Source organism: Chaetura pelagica, unplaced genomic scaffold (genome assembly GCF_000747805.2).
Source record: "Chaetura pelagica isolate M959 unplaced genomic scaffold, ChaPel_1.0 scaffold453, whole genome shotgun sequence".
Taxonomy (NCBI): Eukaryota; Metazoa; Chordata; class Aves; order Apodiformes; family Apodidae; genus Chaetura; species Chaetura pelagica.
The window spans coordinates 4,497,200-4,519,431 of NW_009952879.1; the positions used below are offsets into that span (position 1 = coordinate 4,497,200).

General features: G+C 39.2%; 1 protein-coding gene across 1 annotated transcript in view; it reads right to left on the minus strand.

Annotated features, from left to right (window-relative positions):
* MCTP2 (multiple C2 domains, transmembrane 2) overlaps nt 1-22,232 on the minus strand; it is a 104,111-nt gene that overhangs the window by 37,526 nt on the left and 44,353 nt on the right. The window contains exons 12-16 of the mRNA XM_009995347.1: nt 19,720-19,822; nt 17,450-17,552; nt 7,788-7,889; nt 6,975-7,049; nt 6,043-6,162 (exon numbers count right to left, since the gene is read on the minus strand). Coding sequence (XP_009993649.1) covers nt 6,043-6,162; nt 6,975-7,049; nt 7,788-7,889; nt 17,450-17,552; nt 19,720-19,822 — 503 coding nt within the window. The remainder of the gene's footprint in view (nt 1-6,042; nt 6,163-6,974; nt 7,050-7,787; nt 7,890-17,449; nt 17,553-19,719; nt 19,823-22,232) is intronic.

Sequence of the window (22,232 nt, forward strand, 5' to 3'; positions counted from 1 at the left end):
CAAATTCCTGAAACCTGCTTTTGCTGCTCCTCAAGTACCAGCTCTAATCTTACATATGAGCAAGTATTTGTACCATTGCTATTTTACAGCTCTCCCATTTAAATAGGAACTGCATTCATCCCTTTATGACTGCTTCTTCAAAACTAGCAAAACACAAGCAGCAAATGGACTGAGAAAAGCCCTTAGCAAAAGCTCTACAGTAAAGCAGAAGTAAAGACCATCTCTTTTGCATTAATACATTTTTTTAATCTTTTTTTAAAGCTTTTTCTTTTTCCAAGTTCCCTATTCAGTGTTTGGAGAATACTCATTCTTCTCTCTTTAGGATTACATCTATTCATTTTATTTAGCTTTTTAATGTGGAGACATTTTAATCTACCATTACTTTAATGCCATTCCCGAATAGTTTGGGAACAATGATTCATATTTCATCTTCAGCTATGAGGATGGAAAAAAATAGGGAGAAAAACACTATACTCTTCTCATCACTTACATATATAGTCATGGTGGGGTGGTTTGTGCTTTGTATCAGGGAACTGCATGTTCAGAATGAGTGGACAATTCACGGGAGAAGTAAGAAAGATTTCAGAGAAGCTCTTATGAGACACATCTTCCTTCTCCACCCTATAGGTAAGAGAATTATTATCATCTACTGGTAAAATCACAAGGAAAATCTCAGTGAAAAGTATCCTCTATTCTCTGCTTGGTTCGCCAGAAATCCAAGAGATGCTTGGTCATTGGGTCTCTATCCAAAGTCGTCTGGATTTCATAGCTGTTACCAGTCTCCCTTCTCCATAAATTCCTCATGTTCCCTGTTAAACTCTTGTCCCAAGAATTTCCCCTAAATGATCTATAACTCCCCTCCCACCAAGGAAAAAAACAAACCAACTCATTTTGTGCTGCAAAACAATGCATGAGTTAAACTGGATGTTTTACCCATACCCAACCTGTCATGTCCAGAGTTGAATTATGCTTAGTACAAACAGAACTGGAACATTTTGTGTTTTGCTTGGGAAAGTCTAACCATAGCGTACAGGAGGCACTTGTCCTCCTGCAGAATGAGAGATTTATCCCAAGTAAACTCCAGGAAGCATAGATTTTGAGTTAACAAACATCCTTCCTGAGGGAAAAGAACATTTCTCTCTTACTGATAGACAATAAGCAGTTTTAGAGGACAGTGTCAACAAGCTAATGGGCATTAGCTTGTAGGTCATCAGTATAAATATAGCTCAGCTCAAGAGGGATCAAAAATTGTTCATGCCTAATGAGATGGTTGGTGTCTCCTCTATGAGATGAGTTTAACCAGGCTCAGATCCAGCTGCTGTATTGCAAGCTTAAGTGGCAGTGTGTGAAATGGCACACTCAGCAGAGATGTCCAGAAGTTCATGTGCTGCAGAGTTTAAACTCTCTCTGCTGCTACCCCAGATTAGACTGAAGTGAATTGGCACAGTAATTCAACTCACCCAGCTTGCTCTGTGACTCCTCAGGCTTGCAGCTCCCACAGACCAAGAGGCCAGCACCACAAAACAGGGCATCCTGCAGCTTTGGAGATCTCAGTGGAGAAGAGTGCAAAAAAAATCTACAGCAAGGAGCTCATAAAATTAAGTTTGTGTTTCCTGCTGCATCCATAACCCCTAGGAGCTCTGCTGGGCATCCATAACCTCCAGGGCTTCCCTACTCAGGCAGCAGCTGGCTTTTTGGGAAGCCGCAACTGCTCCAGAATTATTCCTGTCATTTTCCCAGATGCCCACCATGAAATACCTGCAGTCAATTTGACCAGAAACCCCACATTACACTGCATCACCACACATTCCCCTTCCTTTCCTCCCAGTCCTAACCCATTATAAAATAATTAGCAGATACCCTGCAATGTCACTACAAAACAAACACTTCCTCTGCGTGCTGCTTTCCTTGTCTGGCTGGCCCAGGCTGCCAGCCAGGGCTGAGCCTGAAAAATAGCTCCCACCTGTACCCACCCTGGCAGCAGCCTTGATTAGCAAGAAGCCTAAACCTGATATAGTGGGACATGCTGCCAGTAAAAATGAATTATGCTGGCATGGGTGAGTGTGCAGGGACCCTGAAGCAAATCAGCAGTGAGCGCTGCCACTCACCCCAGAGGTGCTACGGTGGCTCCTTTCCCATCATGTGCCTGAACCTGTCAATGTCTCTTGCAACTATCATGCAAACTTTAAAAAAAGACATATGATAGTAAAAATTCCAGTCAATGTATCCTCTTAATTTGCAGCAGATTATAGGTTTTTTTAATGCAATTACTGTAATTTCATTAAATGACATAATTACCATTAATGCAGAGAAAAATGTCAATAGAAGGTGTAATTATGTTGTATAAAATCACAAGCACAATGTGCAATGATGCATAATTCCTCATGAAAATCATTCTGTGACTAAAATTAACTTTTAAAATATTTTAAAAATACATATTGTACAGTGAGAATTATTCAGTTATTACGGATTTAGCTTCCATGACCAGGGAAGCAGGGGAGCAGAGAAGGCAGGAAGTGTTTGCATGTGGGAGGAAGCACCAGGAATTCAGTTTAAAAGTGCATCTGAAAGGTAAGAGTGGAAGTGATGTCTCAGTGGAGAAAGGTGTGACAAGAGAGATGAGGACCAGATTAAAGAACAGAATACACACCCTGGAAACTGGGAGCAAATTGTCCAGGGTAGGAGATGGATGGTGTCAGACACGGGAGAACCACAGAAGGATGGACTAGAGTATGTCCCTGGGAGTCTTCAAAATAAAGCCCTTTTTGAGAGGCATGTTTCAGTCAAGACACAACATTTGGATTGAATACGGAGATAAAAATAAAATAAAAAATACAGCTTAGAATTTCTGAAGTACTCTTTGGTCTTAAAAATCTACAAATCCCCCCAAATCCTGAAATTATGGACCCCCCAAAATACGTATCAGTCTTCTAAAATCTCTCCTGACACATGAATACTAGTAACTCTACATGCAACTTTTTCCACATGTGAGAATATTCCTGATATTCCCAGGCACACACAAACACGTGTGTTCATTTTCAACACCAGAACAATAATGAAATGTACATTCTGAGGAACCCAGAAAACCTACATGTGACTCCTTCCTCCAACCCAGAATGTTTTTTCCAGAATTTGTGTACCACACTTTGCACCAAACCCTTTATGCACAGGACAAAACATCACTGCAAGTAAAATTTTGCATTTCACTCCTTTTCAACCTCTTTTCCAAAACCTCTAAACCTGAAAAAAATCTGACTTTTCTTGTGCCTGAGCAGGTCTAATCAGTGTCCTCTGTGCCTATACATCTAACTCTGCCTAAGGATCATCAGATTAAAATTGCAGAATGCTGATGAAAAATATAATTTCATTTATATAGCACAAAAAAAGCCCTAAACTACTCATTTGTTCTTGGAATGTCTCCTTTCACCATTGCAAACTAATAGAGAAATTTAGCATTGGATGATGTATCTTATAAATGAGAAAACATGGCAATAGCATTTTTCTCAGTCACTTTGTGTCCTGCCAGTGTTGTCCTCTCTTTTCTCCCTCTTCATCAGTTCCTCTTTTACTCTTGTACACCCAGAGGTAGCAGCTAATGTCCTTGTCACACAGGCAGGCTGTCAGCACTAATGGGGAGGGTGGTGCACAGTAATGAAGACTAAAACAGGAAGGTGTAAGATCCTGCATCCTCGCCTACTGCCACACTCTGATGATCTCACAAATATCTTCTTCAGTCTGGCAGTGGTTTTTGTCTGATTGCTTAAGAAAACAAGTTTCACATGATTATACTGTCTGCTTGTCTTCCTCCTCTCTCCCTCTCTTCCCCCTTGGAGGAAAGGGCCTGGGCTACCTGTAGAGGGAAAACCAAGGGCAATACAACAGGGGAGGAGGGTCCTAAGGACCACCCAGTCTCTAGGATTATCACAATACAGGTATGTGGCATATGTAGAATATGGTCACAACGATTATTACTGGTTGCCAAGAGGTGACAACTGTCAGGGGAAAAAAAAAAAAAAAAGTTATTTTGTGGTTGAAGGGCCTGGTTGGCACTTATTCTACCAGCTGTGGTTTCACAAACCCAGCTGAAAAATGGTTAAGAATCTTTGTTCATCTTCCTCATCTCTGGTGTTCAGTTTAAGCCCCAAGCAGGTTGTCAATAAAGACAAATTTGGTCCAGGCTAAGCTGACACAAAGATACCACAGGTACATTGCTGAGGAACAATGATTTTTTAAAATGTGACATCCAGCACACCTTTTATTTAACCTGTTAAAGAGTGGATATTACATACAGATTGGGGCTGGGAGGGATGCTGCACTTCCCCTGCTGAGTATTTTCAATACTACGAACACACATGCTAGAAATAGTGAAAGAGATATATAATTAGAACTTCATGTTAAGTGTCAGAGCTGAATTATTACCACGTGGGAAAAATCAGACAGACTGAAATTTTGGTCTGTGGAAGAAGCCTGCTGTAATTATTCTTTGAGTCATGTATTTTTATGCCTTTCCCATTACCCACTTGTGTTCAGGAAATGAGAAGTATTATGGTCTCCAGTAAGGATGTTCATAATCTGTAACTTGTAACCTGCTCATCCTCCTTTTCACTGGAAAGGTCTACAGGGTCTACAGGCCTGTTGTTCCACCCTCTTTTTCTTCCTGTTCACTTCCAAATTTTTCCTAGTCTAGAAAGTCTAGAAAACTGAACTTCACAGTCATAACTTCACAAATAATTTGGTGCAAAATCTCTTAAGAGCAAAAATCTTTAGTACGTGCTTAGATTCTTGCTGTAGGACATTGTCACTGTGATTTTACACACTTTCCTCCCTTTCCAAGCCACATTGACATGACCATCCAATTCTCTTATGCACAACCATAGAGCTCTCTTGCACCAGCTGCTCTGCTCTCCACCAGCTCTTGAATTGTTAACTTTAAATATGATCTAAATGACCTCCAAGCAACAGGGGAAAAAAAGTACAGAGAAATGACCCTCTAATCCTACCTACTCTTACATACCAGTCATCCCTCTGACCTGCAGGGTGAAAGACTCAGTCATTGCTCTGGAGCTTCTCTCAGTGAGGAATGGTCCACTTTACTCATCTCTAGTAAATAGACTAAAGTGTTTTCCTCGAAAGAACCTTTAAGAAACTTCTAATTCACAGACAGTAAAAGCCGGAGAAAATCTTGGAGATGTGGCTGTTATAATGCTTAATAAACACTCAACTCAGAAACTTACTTTCTGCATGCTGGACCACCACAAAACAATTTTGCAACCTTTAATGGCATGTCAAACATTTCAAGCACAAAGAAAATGTCACACTACAGAATAAAAAGCAGGAAAACCTTTTTGTGCTTGAGTGGATCATGAGAAAACTGCAAATGGGGTGTTTACTACCAAGAGGAAAAAGGAGAGAGCTGAGAAGTGGGACAGGCAGGTGAAGATCTTGGCTTTTTGTTTGCAGAGCCCAGCAGAACTCGCTGATAGGTCTTTTCCTTTCTCTTCTTATTGAAAAGCAATGTCTTATTATGGCCAAGAGAATAGATTTGCAACAGACCACATCAGCAGAGTTGTGTGGGTGCCACAGCAGGCACTGATAACCTGCAGCAAAGTGCCACCTCATGGCAGTGGAAGCTGGAAGGGACAAGACTCATCTGCTCACTGCATCACCCGGATCAAAGGCACCCCCCTGCATCTCCTTCCTGCCACCACCTCCCTGCTTTCCTACCAGCCAGGAGCCACATTCTAAAAAGAAAAGAACCATCCAGAGTCAGCGCACAGTCAGAGCCTCTACAGGATGGTGCCACCCACCATGGACATGGGCATCCGTGGTGCCTTTGCACCAAAAAGCTATTCCTGAAGGGCTGATTTCCATCCCCATCAGGCCCAGTGTGGCCCAGGCTGCCTTCAACCTGCAGCCACGCAGCTACAAAATACCAGTAACAGCAAGTGACAAAGGGCTTTCTGCTGCTGGCAAGGAAGGCAGGGTAACACTCAAGATCTTTTATCACTTTGCCTCATGCAATGAAAGAAGAAATCCACTTACCACAAAGGCTATCATGCTCTTTACTGTGGACTCCCAGAGAAAGCAGCTCCGAAGGAATTGTATTGTATTCCATATTGCCATGGAGATTTTTTTCACACGATCAACATTTCTTGATAAGATCTGATAAATATTGAGTGGGAGGAGGGGAGGAGAAGAGGAGTTTAATCAAACACTTTAATATCCTACCATTGCTTCAGAAACTGGGATAATTTAAACTACAAATGCATGCCAGGGCACATATTACAAGTAAAGCCTCTATTTCAGGGACACACTCCAGCTCCTGTCTGCTTTCTGATTACACACAAGCCTTCCAGATTTTCCTTATCTCTTAGAAAAAGAAGGAATAAAAAAAAAAGGGGGAAGAAAAGAAAAAAAGACATCTTGATGCCAAAACTAAATAAAAGGGTAACACAAACCTACCTTCATTTCCCTTCAATTCTCAAAATACAGCAATTTCTCAGGAAAAGGGCCAGAGATAATGTAATCAAAACACTGAACCACTTTCTGTACATGTTTTGGACTAGTCCATAGTAATAAATAGGGAATTTTAGCCTTGCTAAAGAGCATCTTTATTTTAGAAAAGGGCAATGGCCATTGTTTTAAAATCCTGTGGACTTTTAAAATAACGCATTTCGACCTGGTTGCTTTTTTCCCAAGGAAGGGACTAAGGCTCTTGTTAAGCTTTAGGTGCTGCAAACCCTGCAGCATCCACAGCTCACATCTTCCCCTCTCTGAAGCACAAAGCAGAACTACTGATGCAGACTAGATGAGAAAGCAATTCTGTGTTAACACAAATAAACCTTTTGCTGTATACAGAAATAGGCAGAATGTACATGTGTTCAGCATCTCCTGCATGAATAGGTTTTGCTTTTGCAACCCTGCTACAGGAATTCAAATCTCTCCAAAACAGATGCAAGAGAAACAATCTTCACCTTTTTAGAAAATTTGCGGTTCTCCTCAGTAAAGCGCTTTTCCCGGGGCTTGAATGTTCTAATACTTGCTTTTACCTGAAAAAAACACAACATAATATTAAAAAAAAAATATGATTCAAAGTTTTAAGTTCGTGATTTCACCTTTGGATTATTAGTGTTGATTACAAACTTCAGGATCTTTCAACTCATGTCAGCCTCTATGCGACATAGAAGGAGTTGCCAGGAAAAACGTGGATGAGTTTAATTGGGCAAGGCTGGACTCACTTCAGCTAGAGCAGGGCTGCAGTGCAGCCCATGATGGCCTTAATAAATAGGATTTAACTTGGTAAAAGGCTGTAGGGCATAAACAATTGAGACTGACTCAGCCACTTAAAAACTAAGTGCAGCGTGTACATGCCTCATTAATTTTCCTGTCAACACCCTGGGAAGAGAACATCGTGGGTCAGCTTTTTGGGGAGAAAGTATGTGTTAAAAGTAATGTATAATAATCTAAACATTAAGCCTTTTTTTTTTGGCTGTTGCAAAAGAAGCTGTGGCATACAGTAATAGACACCTCCTTCCTCAGGCATCTCTGATCACTTGGCAGTCCAAAAATGCCCCAGTATTGTCCCATCCACCTGGATCAGCTGTCACAGAGCTATGAAGGCCCAACAGTTCTTCACCCGTGGCATGAAACACCCCTACACCACCAGATGTAACCAGGTCAGGACCCTTCCTGCTTGGGTCCTGCTTTTACAGGATCACCCCACATCCCCGGCCTTGTAGATTCACACATTTCTTACACCAGTGATAAGAGAAAATATTTCAACTTACAGGATTAAATAGGACATCCAGCTCCAAGTAAATTACTCCTTTTGAAGCATGTTCCAAGTCTTTATTCTTCAGTGTGTAACAACTTTGTTTACCATTTCTAATCTACAGTTTGGAGAGGAAGAAAAAGCATCAATATTTTCCCAGCTGTAATTCACAGTACCATTTAAAGACACTACAAACAAGTAAATAAATAAATAAATTGAAAGCACAAAGAAACCAACTCAAAAAAAAAAAAAAAAATGAAAAGCAAAAAAAACCACTCAAAAAAAAAAAAAAAAATGAAAAGCAAAAAAAACCACTCAAAAAAAAAAAAAAAAATGAAAAGCAAAAAAAACCACTCAAAAAAAAAAAAAAAAATGAAAAGCAAAAAAAACCACTCAAAAAAAAAAAAAAAAATGAAAAGCAAAAAAAACCACTCAAAAAAAAAAAAAAAAATGAAAAGCAAAAAAAACCACTCAAAAAAAAAAAAAAAAATGAAAAGCAAAAAAAACCACTCAAAAAAAAAAAAAAAAATGAAAAGCAAAAAAAACCACTCAAAAAAAAAAAAAAAAATGAAAAGCAAAAAAAACCACTCAAAAAAAAAAAAAAAAATGAAAAGCAAAAAAAACCACTCAAAAAAAAAAAAAAAACCTAACACCACACCTCTCCCAAAACCCTGATATTATACTTGGAGCCTGAAATACAAAATGATTGTTAGATTAGAGAGCTATAAAATTGCAGATTAAATCTCTTATGGTCCAACTTTAATTTACAGACCTTGTACTTTATAGTAGAGCAGCACATGCAATAACCAGTCTGAAAATTCTGCCCTGGAAGCCAGTGAGTTGATGGGAAGTAATCAGCTTCTGTTATTACAGGTTTAAAATGGGATTTTTCTTCCAAAGTTCAGGAAAAGAGTCACAAACAACAACTTACCTACCTATTGCACACTCGAGTACACTAACCCACTTTCTAATGCTCAAGCTTATTGCAAAGGTTGTCAAATTATTACCCAGGAAAAAAACACAATCCAAAGAAATTAATCAGCTTAAGTGGAATGAATACTAATGTAACAAATGTTCAAAATTAACTAATCTGTGTAAAAGATTTCTCCCCCCACTGCACCCTTGAATTTCAATACCATTTCGAGGTTCTAATCCATTGGTTGGTCCTATTGCATTAAACATCTATTTTAAAACAAACAACAAACAAATAAAACATAACACAAAAACCAGCAAAAACACCAAGGAAAAAAACCTCCCTCACCATTTTGTAAACTATTTGGCTCAAATCAAAAGCATTCTCTCTTCAAAAAGTGATGGCAGAAATGTATTTATTATACACAGTAGGATATGTATTGATTAAACATTTGGCTTTTTAGGAAGCAGACCAGTTAATTCTAAACAGCAGTAACATAAAAAACTGCAGCTTACCAAAAAGCTACATTCAGGGACTGTAATGATCAAAGATTAAAGATAACGGAGGAAATTTGGGGGCATGAAATTGCAACCATATTTAAAACGGCTATTGCTGCTTTGGCATTTAGAAGAGGCACTCGTATAAACCATGGCAGAAATGAATGTGGGGAGGGGGAAGCATAATGGGAACCAAGTGATTTTATGAGACAAGGGAAAGGTCATTTTCCTTTCCAATGCTGCTCCACCCTTTCTGTACCAGCAACTCATCAAGGTAGATTTCTGGCTAACAGTTGAAAGGCAAGGGGGGTCTCACAAGGGTCAACTTTGTAACCCCAGTGCTGACCAACAAGGACTTCCAGGTCTTACAATGTCTTCATCCAAAGCTTTGCTTAACAGGATGCTAGGAGTTATGCAGGCATATGCAGAATTTATTTAATAACAAGAAATAATCACAATAATAGGCACTGCACTAAAATGATCATTAAGCACCTTTGTTTTCACTGCAAGAGAATACATGTGAGGTTGGAGTTGGCAACAAAGGATGCTGCAGCTCCCAAGAAAGGGACAGGCAAAAAACTACTTTGGAGGCCAGCAGGTTGAGATAACCTGCAGCCCCAAAACAGAAGAACTGCTGAAGTGTGAGCCTCTCTTTGGGGCAAAAGGGCTGGCACCACAAGGTCCTCAGGCCAACTGTCACATCCACTATTGTTAGCCCATCATAAAGGATTCTGCCGTTTTAAGTTTCCTCTCTTCTCAAACAAGAACAAAAAAAACCCAAACAAACAAACAAAAAACCCAAACACACACACACACACAAACAAACAAACCCCTACTGAATGAAAATGAATCAAACTTTGTTTGGAAATTAAAGACTATTCATTCACCCAAATGAACTGAAAGATGGATTTACTGATGGTAGAGGCACAGGTAGAGATGTTATCTCTTTGATCCAACAGGATTCCACAAGCAGCAGGTTTAGACTGATCTTTGACTCATGGACTCTTCTGCAACAGAAGGTGAGTTTCTCCCAATGTGTCTGCAGATATGTGGGTGCTCAATATGTATCATAATAACATAATTGTGGATTCTCTGTATTTTATTTTTTTTTAATTTGGAGGCAGAGTTTCCATGTATTTCACACATTTCTAATAACATTTTGTCCTATTACCTTGGGAACACCAACTAATGGGAAGTTCTCTTTATATTCCTTGGGATATACTTCTTGCTTCCATCTTTCAGGACCCCAACCAACAAGGAAAAAAATGTCACAAGCTGCTAAAATGATAGAAAAAGGAAAAGAAATGCTGTGACTACTGAGAAGGTACCAGTCCAATATCATGGTATTCAGCACTCAAAAAGTGCTTCTGACTTTGGTGAAAAAGCCTATTAAGAGCTGGAACTAAATCACACACTTTGGGTTGGGCTGCAGTGTGTTCATACAGTAACTTTCAAATCAGCAATAATTTCCATCTCTGTCTTTGAAAATGGGGGTTGTTTGTTGCTTGAGAAATTTTTTTAATGCTGTCAGTATTATCATCACTGCTACTGTAAAACTGAACAGGGCAGAAAGTGCAGTGCAAATCCAGATTTACAGGCAGCTTCATTTGGCATCTTTAATTTTAAGTGTTTGACTTGTCTGGTAAAAGATGTGCCATTATAACTTAGGCTAAGACTAAACAGTCCTACAGATATCCTAGCTTTTGACCTTCTGCACAGTAAAAAAGCACAGGAGAAAAAAAAAAACCAGCTAGGTATGAAATGGCATCTCTCCATTGCATTTTCATTTGGATAAAAAGAAAAAACTCTGCAAAAAAAGTCAAAGAAAAATATCTCTTACAGTTTTGGCAAAGTGCTAAGCCAGTGTGGTTCAGCAAAAGGTGCAGGGTAATTCTAACACCCATGACTGCACGGAGATTAGATTGGTGGCATGTCTCAACTGTGCCCAGAAGAAAACATCTAAAATAGCTTTTAATACTCTACATTTTCACTGCATGCTGTTCTTGGGCCAGAGTTCAGATTCTGTTCAACATCTCCCTCAATTTTGAGAGACAGCCAGTCATATTAATTTCATTGTGGATCTATTTCTTTCTCCTCTCTGGCTTCTTTTCTTCAGTTCACAAAGACTGCTTAAATGCTCTCTCCAGCTGTGGAAAAGGTGAACAAATGTTGCAGCTGGAGCTGGGGTCCTTGGATGAAACTAAATGTCAGAAAGATCAGATTTCCTCTGTCACCCCAACAGCTCTTGCACATCTCTGATCTCACACAGCTTTCATTCAATGAAGTTCCCCGATAGTTGCATCTAAAAGAAGTTACCTTTGCTATTAATGTTTACATCTAGGAAGGAAAGGAATACTCAAATTAAATGTGAAAATATCTCCTGGTGAGGTCCTTAAAGAGATAAAATCAATATTATTCATTTATTGATTATGTTTATATCCACAGTGAACACTAATTCCTGCATTCTCTGAAAGCTTCTCAACAGCACACAACATACTGGGGCAAAATCGCCAACCAAGAGTGCCCACAACCTTGTGATTAACACGAGGACAGTTGTTCCTATCCCACACTAACATGCTTCACTTTCCAAGGTCACCATCAGAAAACCTCTCAAAAAAAGTCAGGATTTTCATCCCATGGGAATCACTAGTATTTGGGGCATTTCCCTGTTCTGAATCAACTCAGAAAGACAAAATACCAGTATTTTCACAGAACATTTCATCTATTCTATATCACAGGCCCTTCTCCATAGAGGACCATGCAAAGGAAATTATCAGTTGGAAGTAAAGCTAGAATTCTTTGTGCATTAGATATTTGGGTCTACAGAGACACTTCAGACAGAGGCAACTTCTGGCAGTGCTTCAGCTGAAGCAAACACTCAGGTACACGAGACCACCGCACAGTCAAGGCCCAAAGTGCACCAGGTTCCTTTCAAATGAGTGAATATATTTGCTAAACTCTTCCCACAGATGTCCCCAGTAAAACAAATGTGACTAAACACAGTATTGATGTAGCCAGCCAATGCTAAATCTATTAAACAACAACCTTCTGACTGCTTGGGAATTTTAATGAAATAGCAAAAGCTGAGATTGATATGACACAAAACACGGAGAAGACAGGACCCTTACGCAGCAAAGGGTGTTTTTTCATTGCTCTTGTCTCAAAGAAATATGGTTTAGTGGCTTTTTTTTTTAACATTGATTTTAAGAAAACTTCACTCTGTATCCAGCTTTGATGCAGATTCAATGTCATATATTGATGACCTGACAGAAGAATGCTGGGTTAAACCTCTGTACATCAACACCCGTGACGTGCGGAAAGGGTAATGGCTGCTCTCCAAGGGTAATTCATCTAAAGCATTTGGGACCTCTGATATTCCTGCTTGAGCTCATTTTTGATGCACAATGTCATACCATTTGCCCTGAGTAACATAAAGCTGTCTTGTAAGAGACACACACCTACCCTTATCAAAGGACATATTTCCCCAGGAAAAGTTGAAAACAAGCCACATATTTGATCCACCTGGGCAGGAATGAAGAGGGTTGTTTGGGTTTTTTTTTTTATTATTATTTTCTCCATTCTTGCAATATACCTTGATTTGATTTAGTATGAAATGGCCATTCATTTATCCCAAAACTCTTTGCTCCAAATGTTTCACTTTCAACAACCTACTGTGGAATCCAAAGTAGAATGGAAAAATTGATTATTGGCAGAGGATTGATTCCAAAGATCAAGTAGATAAAGAGCTGGTGGTCTGAAACAAAGCAAGCAGCCACACAAGTACTTCCAGGCAGTCTGAGGAGGAGCTGAAAACCCTGGGAGCACAAGAATCCAAGGTGGCACTTGAGAAAGACATGCCTTTTTTTCTGCTAGAGATGGGAGGCTTTTCACCATTCTGAAATTCTGGTGTAAGACAAGGGGACAAGTCAGAAGGAACTACCCCCAGCTGCCTCTTATCACATAAATGCCACATTTTCACTTCTCTCAAACTCTGAAGCTTTCTCCTGGAAAAAAGCTCCACACTTACGGTCAAGTGCTAAGTAATTGCAGTCATCAGGTGTCTGCTCTCTGAATCCAGGCCATATTTTAGATAATTATGTTTGGGAAAGACATACTACTTATTTTTAGTGTATCATTGGCTACCGACCTTGCTTGGCACTTGAAAATATTTCATAGATCTCTTCCTGTTCGCTGAAAAAGGGTGCAGCTGAAGTCTACTCTAAGCTGATAATTCAGCAGATAAAAAACATTCCATTCTGCAATACAACTTCACTCAAAGGTCTTTCTACACAAAGATATTTTATATACTCTGCTTTCAAATTCATTGAAGCACACTATATGTTCCTATGTCTCTAATAACTTACAGCCTTCTAGGAGATAGGAATCTCTTGAAGCAAAACAAAAAAGACAGGCCCCCACAAAGAGAAACATGGTTGCTTTTACTAAGATCTAGGGCACAAAGGAACACAGAGGTGGAAAGGACTTCTTTGAAAATTAGCTCAAGTCCCACAAAACCTACAAAACTTCTAAACCTATCAAACTCCTTGAAGCAATCAAGTTTTTGCCCTACTTCTCCATTCCCCAGGATCATCTTCAGTCTCTAGCACAAAAACTTGCTCCGTTCAGTGGTGTAAATGGACTTCCCTTTCATTATCCAGACTCTGAGTGAGCAACACCCATCCCAGCCCAAAGGCTGGGCAAGCTAGATTCTCTAGGTCACCTCTGGCAAGTGAGTGATCTGTTTTCCTGAATAAACTGGTAGCACTAATCTGTGTCTTCAATTCAAATTCCTTTTCTGTGAATGTGGCAGACCTGGCAGACCAGAGCTGCATTTCAGTTTACTTTTCTCATTTGTGCTTTAGAGGACAGCAGTTTGATGTAAAGATTGGCAGTACAAAAACAAATACAATAGGTGGATTAACATGCAAAAAGCTAAAGACAAAATGCACACAAATAACCACTTCTCTCCCTCTGTTCCCCACCTACCCACAAACAGAGAAAATTCCAAATTCAGTGTATTGCTGTCCAAATCAATGTCTGAACAGTGCATTATTAATGGAGCTGTATAAGAAATAAAGCAAATTGGGTAGGCACCCAATATTGCTTCATCATGCCTATCAAAAGGACATGAAGTTTTCAGCTTTATTAATCATCTGACTCTTTAAAACCCATCTCATAACTGCCCAACTTTTTTTTTTTTCCTCATGCAGTGCCTGCAATAAGCCTAGATAACAGCCAAGGATCAATGTAAAGCATAAGGAATTCCACCACCTCTCATTTTTTTTGTGCAGCAAGGTTATGTGTGTGTTCATGTTAATGTGATGAGGGTGTGCACGCGTTTGCAAAATGCCAGTTTAAGACTCCTGAACACATTCCAACCAAAATTTGTTGTCAAATTAATTAAGCATTTCATGCCCTGCCAACATATACTTCATTCAAGGCAATTTTTCATTAAAAGAATAATCTAGTCATCCATGAACAATTCCTGAAGTAAACTTACTTCACGTGCTGACAGCTCACAAGTCAAACTAGTGCATTTTTAACAGGAAAAAAAAAAAAAGGCAAACATACTTCAATTTTCAAAAGAGAATTTGATGCAAGGCAAATATTAGGCCTGATTACCTAGAGATATTAAACCTATATGGTTTACAAAGCTTCCTGGAGTCTTTAACTATTGTTCTCTTTCAGCATATTTATCTAAATGGTTCAAAGGATACATTCAAATTTATAGTAAAAAATGACAATATACACAGAAATTCTCATTTCAAGAAAAAGAGATTAGAAAATTACAGTTCTCTGCGCAGACTAACTTAATAGGTACAAAATGGTTTTTAATCAGATGCAGAGACGAATATATTTACACTAGATTTGACTGAAATAGGAGGCAGAGAAGTTTGGATGGAAAGGAAGAGGATCAGTTGGCAAGGGAAAGCATAAACAATTTTTATTTTATTCTTTTTTTTGTCTCAAACCTTGAACAAAAAAAACCTACGCAGAATGGTTTGAACATTGCCACACACACGCACTCCCCTCCTCTGCCTTGTTACATGCTTCCTGAGGGATACTTGACAAATGCCTATAAAATCAACAGAAAATCCAAATCTAACCTCATCTCACTGTGAGCCCACACAGCCTGCTGCCCATCATGCAGACCATTTGGCAAGCACTGGGTCTGCAGGAGAGCAGCTGCTCCAGCCACTCTCTTCCAGTAACATCAGAGATACGAGGACTTGGGGACAAATTAACCAAGTGATCGAAAATGGAATAAAAGATGTTAAGAGGTTTTTTCCTCCCTGTAAACATCAAATCATCCTCCCTGCCCAACTGACTCTAATATTGTTCTAAAACTGGAGATATTGGCAACTCAAGGCACTAAAATAGACAAACAAGCTAAAATATTCCCGGCTTCAAAAAGAAATTGCAGTCTGAGACACAGAAGAGGGAGGATGGCAAAGCACAGGACAGGGTGTGGGGCAACAAGACCTCAGTAGTTACTCCTCAGCTTCTATAGCCTAGGCTCTTTACATCCCCAAATTGCAGGGGTTCCTCTATTCTTCACTCCAGCATAACTTGGAAAGAGCACATGGTGGATGAAAACAAACACTTTAATGAAGAGATTCAGAATCCACATTGCTTTTAATTTGCATATATAAGAAATACACTTATTTAGACAAAATAATAACAAAACTGGAGCACAGTGGCCTATTTCTTTACCACTAGAAAGCATTCCTTAGCTTGGGACCATATCCTCTAGGCCAGTTCAAGAGTTTGCCAGGCAGTTCATTATTTATTTGGAAACGTCAAATATTTGCAGTTCCCCTCTCTGATCTCAACTGGTCCCATACCTAAACTGTGCTGACTCTGTGGGGCATATGTGGCCTGTTTAGACCAGAATGGACTTTTGCACCCTCTCTAGAAGCCTCTTGTTTCTCCAGTCTTTGTCAGGACAGAGCCTCACTATCCCATTATTGCAATACTGCCTTTCCTGCAGCAGCACAGCTCTAGAACTCCAAGAGAAATTCTTGCCCTAGCCAGGAAAGATGTGTGTCAGCCTTTCTGAAGGGGTGAATATGCTCTCACAAGGATGTTTCAAAACAATACTGCAATTTCGTCCTCTATGATGTCAAACAGGGTTCACCACCTGCCTAGCATCACACCGGGCATTGCCCAAAAGTATCTCACTACTGCATGCGTGGCTTGGTTCATGGTATATCTTGCAAACATGACTGTTTGCACAGGGCTCAACACAACTCCCTGCATAAATACCCGACACACCCTCTCCTCTGCACAGGGAACCTCCTGCAAAACAGCAGTGCCTCCAAACTCAGGGAACCCCCCCCCATGCTTACAGCTAAATACGTTTACATGACTTGACTGATACGATCACAAAAGTCCTGTGATATTTCAAGCCTGATCTAGAAATTGATTTAATAAAAGTCACAGCCCAGAGGGTTCTCAAACTTTGCTGCAGAAGTTGCTACAATCTTCTGTCACACTGCACATACACGTGGAGCTGCTTCCAACCTCTTGACCTCGCTGACTCTTACCACCAGGCTTGTTCCAAAATTAAATCAGTCTTACGAAACATAAAGATGCATTTCTCTATTAATGTATTTTAATGACCCTTTTATGTTCCCCTCTCTTTAGCTTGGCCTTTTTTGGCCATTTCTGAAAAAGCTTCAGCTCTCAATCTCCAAAGCAACCACTTTCCCCTGAGCTTGCTTTGTTTCCAGTTTTGATTTTTTACTCCCATGGCAGCGCTCACTCTTCCCATATTTGTTTACAGAACAAAAACCACCAGTCTTTAAAAGCATTACAGAGCAGAAAACACCCCTTTTAGGTAATTTTATTCAGCTGTGTCAGTAACAACAGCTATCTCTAGTCAATCCTACTGTGATGTGCAATTACTTTCTTGGAGTAAAAAGAAAGATAGAACAAAGACATGCTTACAATGTTACCTTCAAAAGATGATGTGGAAACACAGAGAACAACTCAATTATGGTTTCAGACCTACCCGGCATACAGTGCTGATGAAATACAGACACTTCTGTAATTTTCTTCCCAATCAACCAGATTTGTACTTAAACGGGTTGGCAATGCTCTTTACACTAAGGAGGACTATAAACACTGCCAACTAAGGCATATAGAGATCACAAAACTTGTTTATCTCTAAATCTGTGTTGCATGGTGCTATGGGGAAAAGAAATGCAGCTTGTTCCCAGAAAAACCATCAATGTTTGAAGGATATATGTGGCAAAGGCAACTTACAGATAGCAAAGGGATGGCAACTTTTCCAAGGAAATCAGGGGGTTTATCTCCATCTTCATCAAACACTGTCACTTCCAGAACGTCATGAATATCTTTAATAGGGCTAGAACAAAAAGTGCAGACATAAAAAAAAAATAATAGTCAATACACACAGAGTCTCCTTCACAAAGATCTGAGAATACTGTTTTACTAATTAAGTTTGTATACCTTAGAGTATAAAACTAGCATTTAATTAAATTCCCCCCAAAATGAATCAAATTATGGGTATTCCCCAAGCTTCCCCCTCATGTTTCAGTCCCATAACTAGGTGAATAAAATAACTACTCATGATTTTCACCCAGAAGAGACATTTTTTGTGCATTGATATTGATGCAGTGTGAGACTCAGCTCTCCAACAGAGAAAGCTAGTGATTGGGTGAGTTCAAGGGCTAAAGCTAAAACGAGGCTTCAGCACATAAAAGAAATAATCCAGGAAACAAAACTCATGTCACTCATTTGACTTGAACAATTATTGAACAATTATCTCCCTTTTTGAGGCACTAACAAAACTAATTTTTTTTTTAAGCAACAAAAAAAAAACAAAACAAAAAACAACCCTAATTAAAACATAAAATGTTTCTGTTCCATTCAGTGCAAATGCTCTACTGATGTGGCAGCAGGCACCTGATCCTAAATATTTATCAGATCATTGTTGAATCAATCTCATTTGAGAAAAGTTGTATTTGCCTGTCTGCAAAAGTACAGGTGGGTGGAAATGATTTCTGAGTTGCATTCATTATCTCCTCTTTTCCTTTTCCCATATGCAAGAGTTAGAGAGGCTCACAGAGCCCTCCAAGTAGCAGCCCTAGCGTGTGATGTGACCCAGGCCCTAGTGGCAACCAAAGAGCCATGAAATGCACCATTTTCAAGACCTTTTGGCTTTAAAATACATTGAAACCTGCTACTTCCATAGTTCCATACTCCTCCCCAGATCATTACAGTTTTCCATATGATAAAGCTACCAGTGGTATCAAATATTAAAACCCCACCATGACACACACTGGTAAGTGTGTTGCAGAAAACCTGAATATGATGGGGAAGGGCTCTCTGGTGGTATTGAATGTTCCACCTGAAATAGATTCATCCACTCAGGGCAATCCACTCTGATCCAAAAGAAATCTAAATAATCAATTGCTTTTAAGGTGCTTAATTGAAATTTTTTTAATGGCCAAAATCTAAGCAGAGGTGCAAGAGCCTGGACTAGCCCTGCAACAGCAAAAAGGAAGTTAGAGATAGTCCATAGCTGACGTTTCTGAGACCCACAGGAAGGATAGACACAAACTTTCTTTTTAAATACAATATTTTTGGATTCTCATTAGACTTGTTTTGTTGGCTGAACATCTGACAAGACTCATCTGCTGGCACAATCTCAGAATAGACTGTGACGAGAGGAAGCTTTTTGAGAACAAAGAACTCCAAGAGACATGTCTTCAGCTGTACCTATGAATGAAACAGAAATCCAGCAAGGTACTTCTATCAAAGAAATAAGATACTTTTGTGTTCACATCCAGCCCAGTATTGATGAATGCTGCTTCTGCAAGAAGTCCATCATTCTCAAAGTGTCCTTCCTGTGGTTGCCTCCTTCACCACAGACTACTACACTCTTGGAGACATTTATCTCAGTTATTCACAAAAATCTTTGTCAGCATTAAGCAAGATTCAAACATTTTGCTGCCTAAAAGTGATACCTTATTAATAACAAAAGTGATCATTTAAGTCACTAAAACTATGAACAAAATACTCCAATTTTCATTAAAATCTAAACTTCTAATTTGGGGTAAGCTATGTTGCCTGGTTTAAATTCAGAAGTTATACCAGAAACAACGTGAACTCTAATTTTCTGCTTACTTACCAATGAAACAAGGATTCTACCATGGTTCAATAAAGCATATTTTGTTTTAAAAGATGGAAAATGTAAGCGTGAGTATCTGGTCTCCACTTTGTTATATTATCTCTTGGATCCAGCTATGACTCCATTATGTCTAGTCATGATTCTTCCTATAAATATCACAGTAATTTTTCTTTTAATGACTTCTATTAATAAACTCCACGCAATAACTAGTAAAAGGCAAAAGGCTTTAATTGAGTTATATTTGATGTTTCTTCAACATCCTCTCTGAGAAAAAGTGACATATCTTGAACTTGACCTTTGTATTTTCCCAAAGTCGATAGCTTTTACAGTTAAGCTGCTAACTGGCATTGCAGCAGATCTTCAGAAGGAATCCACTTACAATGTGAAAACTTTGTTCCACTCTGGATTGAGGTTCTTGTAAACAGTGTGTGTTTGAAGACTGTCGTTTCCCAGCTCTAATACACAGCAAGGATCACTTTTACCTAGGGAAAGATTAGATAAGATACAAAAAAAAAAAGGAAAAAAGAACAAATGAAGTTATTGTATTTAGCATGCACACTCTTGCTTTGCAGTATGGTTGGGAAAGTCACTAGTCAAATAAAAACAACATATTACCAGAACTGCAAATCACCTTGTTCTGTTGGAATGACTTGTTAAATAAACAATATCTCCAAAGCATCCCCAGTGCTGGGAACTCTAACACTTACTTTACAACTCATTCAAGTGGCTTCACTCTAACACCTGAAATGTGAACTTCACAGTGAATCACATCTCTGAGTCTTTAAAGCAAGAACAATCTGCTCATGTTGACAATTACTCAGATGACATAACAAAAGCAGAGCTATGATTCTGACTCCGGGAAGCATCAGTGCTGTAGTTACAACTTTCTATTTTATCCTCTGCTTAGGGTCTGTGGTCTTCAGTTGATTACAGCACCCACACCAGGAGAAGCACAGCATTGTGTTGGTATCAGCAGCATTTCTTCAGTCAGCTCCACACAGCAAGTCCTTGGAGCTGGGAAGACCCTACACGGTGCTGCAGTTTCAACAAAACCCAGCATCAACTGCAGCATCCATGTGTGAACCAGGTATCATGCTCAAAGCAAACAAACCCGCAAAAATCAGAAAAACTGAACTCCTCTCAAAAGAGGGATGTCAAAATGGAACCTCTTATGGTGAAGATGTGTTGGCTAATTAATTTATTTGGTAACTCAGATGAATCTGTGGTTTTCATAACTCACTGCAGCTCAGCAGTCTCCAACCTTTATCAATGTGCCTGGCTCAGTATCTGATTTTATCTCATCTTCAGTGTCCATGTATAACTCAGCCACAGACACAATAACCTCACTTTTATGTAGGCAATGGAATAGGTCAGCAATGCAAGGGTTTAGATAGCAATCAAACAAGATATTTAAGCAAAAGCTGTCTTTTCCTTAATCCTTATTTTTCGGTATTATTAATGCAGAGCTCCTAAGGCTATTACTCTGAGAAGTTTATGAACTAAGCAGGAATCTTTTCAGTAGGCAAACAGTGGGTATTAACTAGTCAATATTGGTAAACTTTAAAGACCATGTGTATGACTGGAATCTGTTTGTCTTCTTTTCAGCTTATGTGTCAGTTCCCTGGTAAGTGTGGAAAATGCATGTAGCCTTTCAGAGAAACTGCTTGAAATGCAAGCTGGTATATGCCAATAAACAAACCCACTGTATAATTTGGTATTCTGAATGCTATTTTTTGGTCAGTGAGCAAATGCAGTGTTTGAGAAGAACTCTCATGCATACACAGAAAACATCCAACAAAGCAGAAAAAAAGTCATCTTCACGTCAACAAAACTATTATCTAGGAAACTAAAAGTGTGGAAGGCTCAAACTGGGCTGACTGTGGCTGAAGAGCTGCTACATATTTGATATATCCGTGCAACAACTAGCCTGAATTTTACATCAAATAGCAAAACATGGATTTTCAAAGCACTGTTCAAACTCAAAGCAGATACTTTGTTGTTTTCTGATAGTTATTATTACTGTAGGCTAAAAAACTTGGAAGTAAAATCAATAATGCCAACAAATAATCAACTGACAACAAACTCTAATCAAACCAAGAGTCCATTTTTATTATGAGAATAAGTAATAAGGTATAAGGCAGCATTATCCTTGTCACAAGATGTCTGGTTTCCAGAAGTTCACCCACCCAAGTGACTGCTGTGGGATAGGAGAGGGAGGGAATGCTACCTGTTTATGCAGTTCCTCTATTAACCCTTGGAAGTCTTTGTGCCTGTTCCTGTCTGTGCAATTTTCCCTTAATCAGATTTTTAGCTGAACTTCAAATTTACTTTTATCAATAACAATAAATCTGAGCAGTCTCCCTGGTAATGCAGGAAATATGGCACTGCTCTAGGAGGGCTCTATTATGGAAGCCCATAATTGCTGCACTAATCATTTATGAATGGCTCAGAACAGATAATTAATCTTTATGTCTCTCATTTCACGATCAGAAATTATGCTATTTTTACCTAAAATGGCTGCATCCTTTTGCAATTTGGTGGGTCTATTACAGCATAATACTAGGATATTTTCAGCACTGCCATTGAAAAACAATTTGTCATTTGCTTCATGAATCAGGCTCAAAGCCTGGGTTATTTTGAATATAATGACAGACTGAGTAACCTTTTACTTAAGCAGAATTTCATTCTGTGCTATGCACAAGGAATGTGAGTCACATACTCTATGAAAAGTCTTTGAATTGCAGAATCAAGAACCTGCGTGTCTTTTCCAATGTTCATTATCCACCCACATGCTCCTGTTTAAGTACTACGGAAAAGTGGGGTAAATCCATCACTGATGCAACTGCATTAGCATCAGTGAAGTTTTCCAAAGGGTAGAGAACCTTCTGTGTT